At 39.3% G+C, this 12,551-nt stretch overlaps 1 protein-coding gene across 2 annotated transcripts in view; it reads right to left on the reverse strand.

Moving 5' to 3' along the window:
• LOC139978651 (uncharacterized) overlaps positions 1-12,551 on the reverse strand; it is a 57,378-nt gene that overhangs the window by 18,386 nt on the left and 26,441 nt on the right. Inside the window, exons 12-22 of one of the 2 annotated variants that reach the window (XM_071989030.1) lie at positions 11,719-11,824; positions 11,200-11,335; positions 10,564-10,647; positions 9,502-9,639; positions 7,039-7,248; positions 6,345-6,515; positions 5,466-5,738; positions 4,771-4,969; positions 3,784-3,929; positions 3,292-3,524; positions 2,058-2,084 (exon numbers count right to left, since the gene is read on the reverse strand). In XM_071989030.1, the coding sequence (XP_071845131.1) occupies positions 2,058-2,084; positions 3,292-3,524; positions 3,784-3,929; positions 4,771-4,969; positions 5,466-5,738; positions 6,345-6,515; positions 7,039-7,248; positions 9,502-9,639; positions 10,564-10,647; positions 11,200-11,335; positions 11,719-11,824 (1,723 nt within the window). The remainder of the gene's footprint in view (positions 1-2,057; positions 2,085-3,291; positions 3,525-3,783; positions 3,930-4,770; positions 4,970-5,465; positions 5,739-6,344; positions 6,516-7,038; positions 7,249-9,501; positions 9,640-10,563; positions 10,648-11,199; positions 11,336-11,718; positions 11,825-12,551) is intronic. The other variant, XM_071989031.1, reaches the window with a different exon arrangement.

Here is a 12,551-nt window from a genome sequence, read left to right on the forward strand (position 1 = left end):
ACTGTCTGCATTTTGTAGCAACACAAACAAAACGTCACTTGCAAGCAACAGAAAGTTAACTTTTTCAGATGGCCGCACGCAGTTTGGGGCGAGTCTTCAATGCCTTTAATTGTGGTAAACCAATGTCTAGGATGTCACTGACTGTGCAGGAACAGTACAGGGTAAGTCTGTAAAACGAACATGGATTTTCATGAACATCAATTACCACAATAGAATAACTAAAATGGGAAGTAAAAAACTATGAATAACAAAGAAATAGAAACGATATCACAAAAAAATCACAGTTTTCACTTGGATGTTAAAACATGACATTTTAGGTGTGAATTTACCTCTTGTCTGTTACCTTCAATCTAAAAATTAAATCAAATTTCCCAAAGACAAAAGAAATGAGAAGATTAACCTCAAACTATAATTATTATATGGCAAGTGATAAAAATATCAACAAATACAAAGATAAAGTAAAACAACTTTAATATCAACAATAGCATACTTTAAACAAATTAGTACTTGTTAAATTACAAAACTGCAGAAGGTTACTAAACCGAAAGTGAGACAAAATTGAACTCAAAAGGGGATCAATTCACATTCAAATAATGGAAATAGTAGAAAGTGATAAAAAAAAATAGGGGTGGATAAGTGTAACCCCCTCCCCCTCCTACAGAGCCAAACAAATTGTTGAGAGGAGGAGAAAGCATTTTCCAAAAGGCCATAATTGTCAGTTCCTCCCTTCCCCTAAAATTAAAATAAATCATAAAAAAAAATTGTGCTAATAAATATACCTGCAGTTATAATCATTTTTATGTAACAGCAAAATCTGCTTAATACTTCAATGTTAATTTTTTGGGCTTTTTTGACTTTGGATGGACTGTAACCCAAAATTGTGTAGACATACTTTTCATAAGAAAACAAAATGCAAAAAAATAAAGAATGCAACCAATATTAAAAAGCAAGGGCAAACTTTGTTTTTCTAAATCTACATACATGGCAATCAAACAAATCAAGTGCTAGCATCAAGATTGAAAATAACATGTTGAAAAAAAGCAGCAATAGAAAAATGAAAGTAAAATAATTATAAAGGAATAAAAATTAATTCTGGCAGAGTTGCTTAGGAAAAGTAGACTAAACAACCCATAGTAAAGAAAACAAAAGGGAAAAAAAGACATAACTTCAATGACAATCTCTATTTTTTGCTTTGAAACATCAAGCTCCATTAACTTAATGTAATGCAGTTTACCACATGAAATTCTATTTGTTCACTTAAACCGGTATCATCTCTCCCTCTTCTTGCACCCTCTCCCACTCCCCCTCCCCCTCCTCTTTTAAACCATGTTCATTCATACTTAGTAAAGATTCCTAAATCCTATTGGTCCATTCAGGTCAGCTGACCGTGGTTAATCCTGTGAGTAACGCACGGTAAAATTACCGGGCATCACTTTAATAAATCTTTGGTTATATGTAACCAAAAATGTTTTGTTTTATGATTTTTCCCCCACACAAATGGTAGTGTATGAATGAACGGGGTAAATGAACGGTCTAGCGTGCGTTACTCACATGATTAATGCACTCCGGGTGTTAATGCTATCGCTGGATGCACTCGGGTTCCGCTACGCTTCGCCCTCGTGCATCGCTTGCATTATACCCCGATCGTGCATTCATCCTGTGAGTAACACACGCTACACCGTTGATTAACCCCTTATTCTACCATGACCATTTGGTGATATCCCATCATTAAACCATGTTCTACTATGGTCTTTTTGGTGATGTCCCAATATTTAAACCATGTTCTACCACGATGTTTTGATAGTTCCCCACCTCACCATGATCTGGGTACCATCTAGTAGTAAGACTAGGGCAGAACTCACTCAATACTATTTAGCTAACAGTTACTGCATACAGTATCTCTATTGTTTTTACATAATTAGCAACAAAACAAACAAAACAAAAATGACAAATAGCTAAAACACCACAAAATGCTGCTAATATAGACTTCACGTTTCCTGCTGAGCAATGCTTGACTGACATATTATGCTAATATAACATCAATGCATATTCATTACCTGTTCCCTTGCCATGTCTCTATCAAACTACAGTATTATAATTGAGAAAGGCAAACATTAAAAAGTGATACATGGTATGATATCATGCTGGTTATAATATTGAGTTAGAAAGCCATGCAGGTTTCATTTGTGATAGAGGGATGGTGTAGGATAATTGAGGGAAAACCAAGTAGTTGTGGAGAGTGAAGAAGGAGTAAAGGGGGGGGGTGGCAGTGGCGGAGCTAGGGGTATTGGTCAGAGGGGGTGAGAATGGTCTGTAGGGGCGCTTTCGACACTATCTAAGCGGAGCACCACCACAGGTTGGTGCGGAGCGTAGAGAATTTTTTTGAGTAAAGGTACTCCCTAGATCGCCGGAAATGACCCTTTCCGGGCCTTGCTAATTTGCAGATAAACGAAGAATAAATAGCCATTAGAGCATTTTGTCAGAAAATTACACCAAAAAAATGTCAGTAAGTAAAAAGTGGAAAAAGCTGAAAAGGGCGCCAGCAGTCCATTTGAGTCCGTCAGGGGGGGCGTCCGCCCCCCTGACTGTATGGACGCTCCGCCACTGGGGGGTGGGATTAGGGAGTAGGTGGAATGAGGGTGTCAAAACTTACATAGTTTGATCAAGTGTACTGATAAATACTTGCATGTATGTGAATAGATCAGGCTATCCCCAAAAAATATCAAGGAGTGTAAAACAGGTAATTGGTGAAGGTATGAAGAGAGGACTATGGCAATGAAAATCATCTTTTTCTCTTTAGAATCATCCAAGGAACAATCCTTATCAATTAGATTGATGTAAATAGGAATTTTGGGGAAAACTCTAATAAAAAGCAATTTAATGGACGCATTTTTCTTGCCGAAAAAAAACAAAAACACAAAAACAACAAGTATTAAAGGAAAGTCATAAGTCCATTCCATGAAATCATTTTAATCTGCACATTATAAAGAAAGCATGATTTTTCTTTACCACCTTTTTACTGTTTTTTTATATGCCATTGTAAGAACATCGCATTATTTCAACACTTTCAATTACTGTGTTTCAAATAAATTTGTCAGTTTAAAACTACCCTGTTAAATATTAGATCAAAGTTGAAATAACTCTTGAATATCTTCTTTTGTAACAATTTTTCTTTTCATTGTTTCACTTTTACTGGTGCCAGAGAGTCAATTAAAAGCAACCAATTACTAAAATAATCTTCATGATGACGGAGAGAATACAGACTGTACAAAAAGTTGTCAAGTACGTTACCTGCTCACACAGCCATTCGTAAGTTGCGTCTACGGCTTCGTTGTCGGGATCGTACGACAGACTCCCGTCGAGCTCGAGGTCCCCGCTGTCTCGGCCGACAGTGATGAACTGACCTTGAGCTATGACTGCCTCCAGGTCAGAATACAGGGTAGTGATCGTTATTGATTCTTCTGCATAGCTGTCGGGAACAGTCTCCTTGTAGGCCCGGACCGTGAAGGTAACGCTTGTGCCTCCTTTAAGGAACAAACAACAACAACAACAAACATGGTGGATCATCCACGGCAAAAGATGCAGGAACATTTGGTAGAATATTTCGGTCGACTTAAAATTAATAACAATTAATAATCGTAGCAGCTTTTCTGAGTCAAGTTTGACATATATTTATTGATAATATTTAGATATTAAAATCCCATGACAGTGTACTACATCATTTAATAACGTGACTGTTATTTTTCAAATAAGACATTTTCCAATTTTCAACCACATTCTTACCAGGTAGAGAGTTTGCAGCTACATAAAGTCTGCGAGAGTTCTTCTTCAGGCTCAAGACAACAGCGGCATTATCCACACTCCATAGATAGGCAGTTGCCCCCGGAGGTACGCACTCAGAGAAGAACACATCTGCTTGCAGTACAAAGCTGTCAAATAGAGAGGAGCCAAATGAAATGTCACTAGGTCATGCATTATGCCCCCTAGCAACTACAAAACAAAAACCTGTGTCAAGCCTGTACCCATGACCACACATGATCTTAGGTAACACACACAAGTAATCACACAAAAAACCTATATTGAAAATCTGTGTTTTTGGAACCATTTTTCGCAGGTAAAATAATACATGTTCCAGCTTTTTTGTGTGATCCTAAACATAGTAAGATGTCATTTTTATTTGGGCACTATTAACTCCAGCCAATTCAAGTTTATAGCATTACAAGGGAAAGCATAAGGGTCAAAGTTCAAGCAGGAACATTTACAAAGTATGTAAACATGAATAGTATTGGATTGATCAAACTGGAAGTTAAACATTCTGTTTCTGAAAGAGATTTAATGTCTTTTTTTTCCCTTTAAAAGTAGAAGATTGTATGGATTAGCCACAGTACCAATTTAAGACGCATTTAATCTACAAGAATTATCTACATTCTGTAATATAGCGTATCTGTAGGCATTATGTACAAACTTCACAAGGAAAGCAAGACACAGTCAGATCCAGGAATTCAGAAAGGAGAGGGTGACACTGAGGTCTTTTGCATTCATTTCCCACTTGAGAGGCCTCCCCAGAAGAAAATATAATTTTAGAATTGAAATGGTGCATTCTGAAGCATATCTAGGCTATAAATTAGGTCTATAATAAGGACACACACGACTGTGTGAAAAAAACTACTTTTTATGTTTTGTGTGGGGAGTTGAAAGTGGGAGGGGGGCGGGGATGTAACACCACCAGCAACCATCCCCTTGGATCCATGCCTACAAAAGATCACTAACCTTTTGGAAACTAGCGCATTGTTGATGTCTATACCAAGAGCGTTTACAACGACATCAGGGGTGGGCTCTGCAGATCGACGGAGAGTTATTGAGGCTAAAGTCGAACCGCCCAAGAAGTTGGTTATCGTAACAGAGAAGGTGTAGTCAGTATCCACATCTATCAAGGAGCCGTTCAGTTCGAGATCTTTACCGGTGAGTGCTGTAGGAGTAATTATAAATCGCAAGTTTATTTACAGAGTTCAGAAGTTTATTAACAGCGTTCAAGCAATGCAAGAAATTAAAAAAAAATTTTTTTTTTTGTCTGCTTCTTTTTCAAAAGTAAGATGAATAAGACAACTTGTTACAACTTTTGTATCCAAGAAGCCAAATTTTGAAGATAAATCGAACCCCCACCCACCAGTCAAGTCTTTTTCCTCCCTCTCATCCTCCCAAGGTCATCAGCTGTACCTAGCGACCTATTTTTGTATTCCACTGTGACTGAATAGTCCAGATAAAGAAGGGACATCAACATATATAATAATATAATTTTTGCAGGGTCAGCCATTATTTCTTCCTGTTGAAGGAACTAGGGCATGCACCGGCCATCTTGGGCACAAATCTAGGACAGGATTTCAGGTCAGTTCAAAAGTATGTGGCATCTGCTGCCTACACAAGTGGATTGTTTTTGTGAAAGGTACTTTAAAATATCAACTTACATTGCAAAGCGTCTCCTACTTGTGACGTATCTCCTTCGCTGGTCACGGACCAGTCGTTGGTCAATTCTCTACCCGCTGCACCCTGAGACTGAAGAAACACCTTGATGATCCCACAACTGGAGATGGTAGATGATCCGAACAAGACTGCTTTGACGGGAGGAACGACAGCCGGGGCGGCGACCTCCATTTGAAATGTAGAGTCCGCATCCTCGGGAAAAGGATAGTCTTCGTTTAGAGCGACAATGTTTGCCCGTCTGAAGGTCAAAGTATTGCCTGTGATAGGAGAATAACAACGACACCAGATTGAATTGAAGACATGCTGACCAATCCAGGATTCCGACAATTTTCAGACCCACCCTTCAAGGTTTGCCTTCCGAAAATTAGGTAATTCAAATTTAAAAGCCATATTGAAATTGAAGAAACACTATGTACAAACCCACTTCATACAGTGTCCAATTCTGAAACACGAATTGTAAATATCTAGCAAACTATGCCAAGTCTTTACATCGCACAAAAAACATGCTTTGTTTAAAACCTTTCAAGCTAAATTATCATCTTCAGAAAGCATTGTCAATGTATGTCTAATTCCCTTCTATGCTCTATGTTTATCACCTGGTAAAATTTGTGCAGCACTAAGTACAAAAGTGGCTTTCTACTTGTTTATAAACTCAATGGTAGAGTCAGTATATTTTCCTGCTTTTTACTTTGGTCTTGACATGTGACATATGCTTATAATCTTTCTTAGTTTTACCTTGGAACTTCCAACTTGATTATACATATATGAGAAGCAAAAAAACAACATTTTTGAGCATTCCTGAATTTTCTCGGTGACACATAGTTTCCTTTTTTCTTAGTTTTCATACTGCAGTAACATCTTACCGACAGACACTAGGTCACTTCCAGATCCTACTCTGATTTCTAGCTTGGTTGGCGATATCCACTGACAATATGGCATGTCTCCCAGAAGAGAAACGTCTGCAAGCACATCACTGCATGAAGTGGAAGCTGTTGCTATTGCAGGGGAATCGAACACTGCGATGATGGAACTACCTGCACATTTCAAATGCAAATAGCAAAATGGTTGGATAGAAAAAGATCTTTCAAAAGTAAAAGTTAATATCCTTTCTGTTTACAAAGGATAACAGAAATTCACTCCAACTTAAATCCCAAAGTTTCAGATATTTTTGAATAGGGAAAACTGTAACTCACTAATTCATTGACTATATCACGAGCTAAATTATTGTAGTAATTGTTCTAACTCATTGGAAGTCAACTGTGATATATATACTTAAAGAACTTGGATCTTTCGGTTTAGATGGAAACCCGCTGGCACTCACATTCGACGTAAAATGAAACATTCGTTCAATAATGTCACCCTGTAAATTCTGCAACGAATGAGACTCCGCAGAATTTTCATTCAGTCCTAAAAGATTGACCAATCAAGAACAAAACAAACACATTTCTCGATTCTTGTGATGAGCAATGATTTATATCTGAGACATGGCTTAAACCGGAACATAGTATCACAATGTGCCAAGTTTCTCCGGCTTCTCTTTTTATGTGACATACATACCTCTAGCGTCAAAATACAAATCAGTCAGCTGTGGGGAGGGCGCATAGATGGTGACAGTCAGACCCTCCGCTGCCACTTCACCGATGCCTGGAAGGGCTGGTACGAGGATGACCTGGGCAGATCGAGAAGGTGTGTAACTGAAGCTGATGCTGTTAGTCGCATCGTCTCTGAAGGATGCTTGGATTCGTGCAAACACTGAGAAGTATCCCGCTGTCACGATAAGAAGAAGAAGGAGAGAAATAAAGTACAGTGCTGATTTCTCACTTTGCTATTCGCTTTTGAGAACAGAGTTTGATAATATACGATTGTTCAGTTTAATACTATGATGTTGCTTATATAATAGATAGTGATGGGAATTTTTTAAGCTTGACTTACAATTTATATTCGGACAAAAGGACAAAGAAACATTATACTTCAGTAGCACTCAAAATATTTTCTTTGCCCAGGGAATAAATGAATGTCAAAATTTTGCATAGCGCTTTTGAAGGCTGTTAACTTCGCGTCTTATAAAATTCCTATGGAACTGTGTACAAAAACTTCTATGTATCTTTGCACTAGTACAGCAATTTGCCTATTTACATAGCATTTTGCAATGGGATACAGGAATAAATTATTCACTGCTCCCTATTCAACTCCCCCTTTCCACTCTCCCCATCCCTCAAATATAAAATGAAAATTTTTTTTTCTTTCTATTAGTTTTTACTTCATACTTTTAAATTTCTGTAATAGCTATATCAGTACATCATCATGCCCTAACAGTGATTCATCAAATTTTTTGTTTTACGTAACAGCTAAAGGACAGACATTGTTATGTAACAATAGCAAACACAACACCGCAATCTCTTTATTCTAACTCGGTGAAGTGGGACATAATGAGACCCTGGACAAGCTAGAAACAACATTAGGTGAGAGCCAATAGTATTGTGCAAATAAAGTGGCTTTTGTCACAGAGGTGAAAGTTTGAGTCAGACAAACAATTTTTTCATTTGATTGATCGATTTCACTGATGGTCTAGTTATATCTTGTGATTCAAGGACTAAAAACAATGGGGAAAGTGTCACGTCTTGGTACCGAAAATATATATTGGGAATCTATAGTTAGCTATGGTGAAGTATCAAAGGATTCTAAAAGTGGTATCAGTGTACTAGGATAAAGATCTGTATGAACACAACAGAACAACTAAACTCAACCGGTAAGGGGAGGGGGAGGCGGTTGATCGGCAGGGGTGTTGATGGGCAGGGGTGTTGATGGGCAGGGTGTTTGATGGGCAGGGTGTTGATGGGCAGGTTGCTGATGGGCAGGGTGTTGATGGGCAGGGTTAAGGGGAGGGTGTTGATGGGCAGGGAGTTGATGGGCAGGGAGTTGATGGGCAGGGAGTTGATGGGCAGGGAGTTGATGGGCAGGGAGTTGATGGGCAGGTTGCTGATGACAGGGGTGTTGATGGGCAGGGTGTTGATGGGCAGGGTTAAGGGCAGGGTGTTGATGGGCAGGGAGCTGATGGGCAGGGAGTTGATGGGCAGGGAGTTGATGGGTAGGGAGTTGATGGGCAGGGTGTTGATGGGCAGGGTGTTGATGGGCATGGTGTTGATGGGCAGGGTGTTGATGGGCAGGGTGTTGATGGACAGGGAGTTGATGGGCAGGGAGTTGATGGGCAAGTGTTTTTGTGGGCAGGGTGTTGATGGGCAGGGTGTTGATGGGCAGGGTGTTGATGGGCAGGGAGTTGATGGGCAGGGAGTTGATGGGCAGGGAGTTGATGGGCAAAGGTTTTGATGGGCAGGGTGTTGATGGGCAGGGTGTTGATGGGCAGGGAGTTGATGGGCAGGGTGTTGATGGGCAGGGTGTTGATGGGCAGGGAGTTGATGGGCAAACATTTTGATGGGCAGGGAGTTGATGGGCAAACATTTAGATGGGCAGGGTGTTGATGGGCAGGGTTAGGGGAGGGTATGACTGTCTCCACTTCTTCCTTTTTCTGTGATGTGCGATGTTTGGTGATTCAAGGGATAAATTTACCCAGAGACACCATGTAGCCTGTTAAACCAATGGGTATAAAACAAACATGCACTTACAGATGGAATTAATTCCTAAATATGATATATGTGTAGGTAAAATATGACCACCAGTGGCTGACATTAATTCATCATCCCCCACCTCCCCCCCCCCCCAATTTCACCAACCACTCAAAATCACCTTCTTGTGTTGTGCTGCTGACACAGTGTTCTAGTCATGTCTTGTAGTTCAAGAACTAAATTTTGAGAGATATGGGAGCCTTCAAAATTATCTTCCACAACCCCCCCACCCCCTCCCCATATGGAATCTATAGCTAACACTGATCTTTTGGGCAACATTAATAGTACCATCATTGAATGTGTATTTTGAGCTTGGAATTTCCAATTAGTTAACATTTTATAAAATAAATCCAAGAGATATTTATTGCCTGCATAAAATATCTTGCACGGTACATACGGAAGTAAACATTGATGTATGGCGTCAGTCCTAACGCTCGCATTTCCTCAAAGGCTCCAGTGTTGGCTGTGAGGGTGAAGGTGTTAATTTCATCAGATACCAATCCATAGGATGGCTCAATGGAAGAGAGACTTACACCTAGAAAAATAGAGACGATATAAGAGAAGAGATAAAAGTTCATTTAAATGGTTGGTTCCCTCTCATTTCTTTTACCGTAGTGTTAAGCCGACAGCACACTGAAGTGACTAAACCCCGACCCAACTCAACTGGCCAGTCATGGCCTTGCTCTCCATGGTTACCAAAGGCGCACATTCATACAACTGACCCCCCCCCCACACACTGAATGACCAATGAGTGTACACAACAGGAGAGGTGCTCGTCTAGGTTACATGCAAACATCAGCTCCCTGTGATTATAGTTACATTTGTTGAAACTGTCTTTTCTTGATGAACAGCCACAAAGCAACTGCCAGTCAGGAAAACGGTACATTTCCAGTTTCGCACAACTGAAGAAGCCGATGCTAGTAAAAGTGTCAAAACCTAAACACTCCAGCAGTGCATAAGTATCTACGCATTCCATGTTACAGAGGTCAAACTAGGTGTATAGTGTAAGTACGTCGGTCAGTGTGCTGCTGGTCTTACTGGGAACCATGAGAGGCCAGTATGTGTTTATTGCATGAACTGAAAAGATGCATACAAAAATCCTATGCTTTTACAAAAACACAAACCTAACCATAGCATTCCATTAGTAAGCACCATGCATGGTACTAAATACTCTTACTCAGAAATATCGCCCTCTTCGAGCAGACACAGTTGAGGTTCATTTCCTAAAATTTTGAAACAATCATCCCTTGTAATCCTCTTTGTATAATTTCTAATATCTGAGAATAGGACTGATCCAACCACATGTCAACTTCATGACAATCACATGACAGTCAAATGACAATCACATGACAACCACATAAGGGTGTTTATGCCAATCAATAGGTACACAGAATGTACTATGAAAATAAGAAAATAGAAAAATCAAAGAATGTGCAGAAAACAGTTGCAATGTACATACCATCATAAGCATAGATGATCAGCTCAGCATTATCCTGTACATCCAGTGCTACGTCATTGACCAAAATAGACACAGAGTATGTACCTGGAGAAGAACAAAGTTAGCATATTTTTCCAGTTTTAATAATATGTACAGCGTATATAGGGCCATGCATATTTTGTCCAGGGCCTTTGTCACGTCTCCATGAATGACATGATGATGTGGCTTAATTTGGTACGAGAGACAAATAGACTATTGACTGATTAACTTGAGCAGGTGACCAGTAAGTGTTTGCGCAATTATAGACAAACAAATATACAGATATTTTTTCATGCATGAAAAATGTGTGAAATTACTGTTATTGTAACCTACCCCAGGCAACACTGACTAGGTTTTGAAGGAGGGTGTAGATAAGGGAGAACTGGGTGGGGAAAGGAGGGGCTGAGGATGGATGGTGGGGGGGGGGCGGAAATGAACATCTGCTTGCTACATTAATGTGCAGATAGCTTTTTGACCAGCATGCTTCTAACCTAATATTGCCACTTTAACGGATAGTAGTTTTTTTAATAGATACTTGGCCCATAAACCTCTGGTCACCCCCCTCCCAACCTAACCCACCCCCCTCCCAAACCACCAAAAGAAGTAAAATGTACCGACCTGCTACTGAAAAGCCAATTGTACAAGTGCCCTCTATAATAGATAATATTGTCATCTCACTGGTGACCGTTTCTGGGCCATCGAAGGAGCATAAGTAGCTCTCTAGTGTAGTGAATCCTGCTCCAAACACTCCCACCTATTGACAGCAGGACACAAAGTGAAAATTGTAAAGGAAAGAAAAGAGCACTTAAAAAGGCAAAAACTTGTAATGTCTCATTCAAAACTGCATAAAGAAATTAGGCTTGGTTCGGTCAGACAGTTTTCAAATTTTATGGAATATTTTAAGCAACAGAGTATGATTTTAAGTAACTGAAGTTTTCAAAGAGGATTACACTGATTCTCGGATATTTAAGGCATTTTTTTGTTGTCTCGCATCGATCTGTTGGGTTCCATTGTAATATAACTGTACATTTGATATTAACGAAACTGGTCATTCAAGTTCTTTACTTATATAAAATAAATAATATAGTTTATTATCCTTATGTATATAAGGAAGATGACAGGATTTTTAGCACAAACCTCTATTTGGACACCAACTTGAACCAGCTCTCTGCTGATGCTAGCTACTATCTGACAAGTTGTACCATCTCCGTTACACTCACCGCAGGCATCCTCCACTGCACCACTTCAAGAGAGAAAGGATAATTTACCAAGTTCATTGAGAGGTAAGAATTAATTAAGAGCACCATATTTAATAGCACCAATTATCAGAAGTGGATGTAGGATTTTATTAAGGAGGGGTGTGGCAATGGGGTCTACACAAAAGGGTGTAAAAATTAACTACTTTTGAACTTTTGTATGATATTAAAGTTTGGTGTACAATCCGCATCACACCCCCTCCTCACCCCCCCCCCCCCCCCCCCCCCCCACACACACACACACACAAGCACCCTGGATAAGCCGCTGCTTCATTTGAAGTACTTGGTCTAAAGGTTTAACAAATTTTCTGATGTTTAATTTCATAGTTTGAGAACCAACATTGGCAAAAATTGTTAAAGTAAAATACATTATGCCTATTATACATTTGCATGGCAGCCTTAAATTCATAATATATTGGTCTCTTAAACTTATTGCTCAAGTAGTTTTGTAAAATGAAAATAACCCAAATTGATAATTCTCCAAATATGGTAATATTGTGGCGTACTGCTATTCAGGGTAAAAGATATCGTTGAAGATGAACAAAGTATACCGTCATGAAACAAAATATATTGGCAATGGATGCGATGTGATATACAGTAGTGACATTGAATATTAATATACAGTAGGCCTATAAGTGAAATTGCTAAGCATTGTTTAGCATATTAATTAAGCATGCTCCAAGCAATAATAACTGTTCCTAAACCACGCTTGAA

Source organism: Apostichopus japonicus, chromosome 13 (assembly GCF_037975245.1).
Source record: "Apostichopus japonicus isolate 1M-3 chromosome 13, ASM3797524v1, whole genome shotgun sequence".
NCBI classification, from domain to species: domain Eukaryota; kingdom Metazoa; phylum Echinodermata; class Holothuroidea; order Aspidochirotida; family Stichopodidae; genus Apostichopus; species Apostichopus japonicus.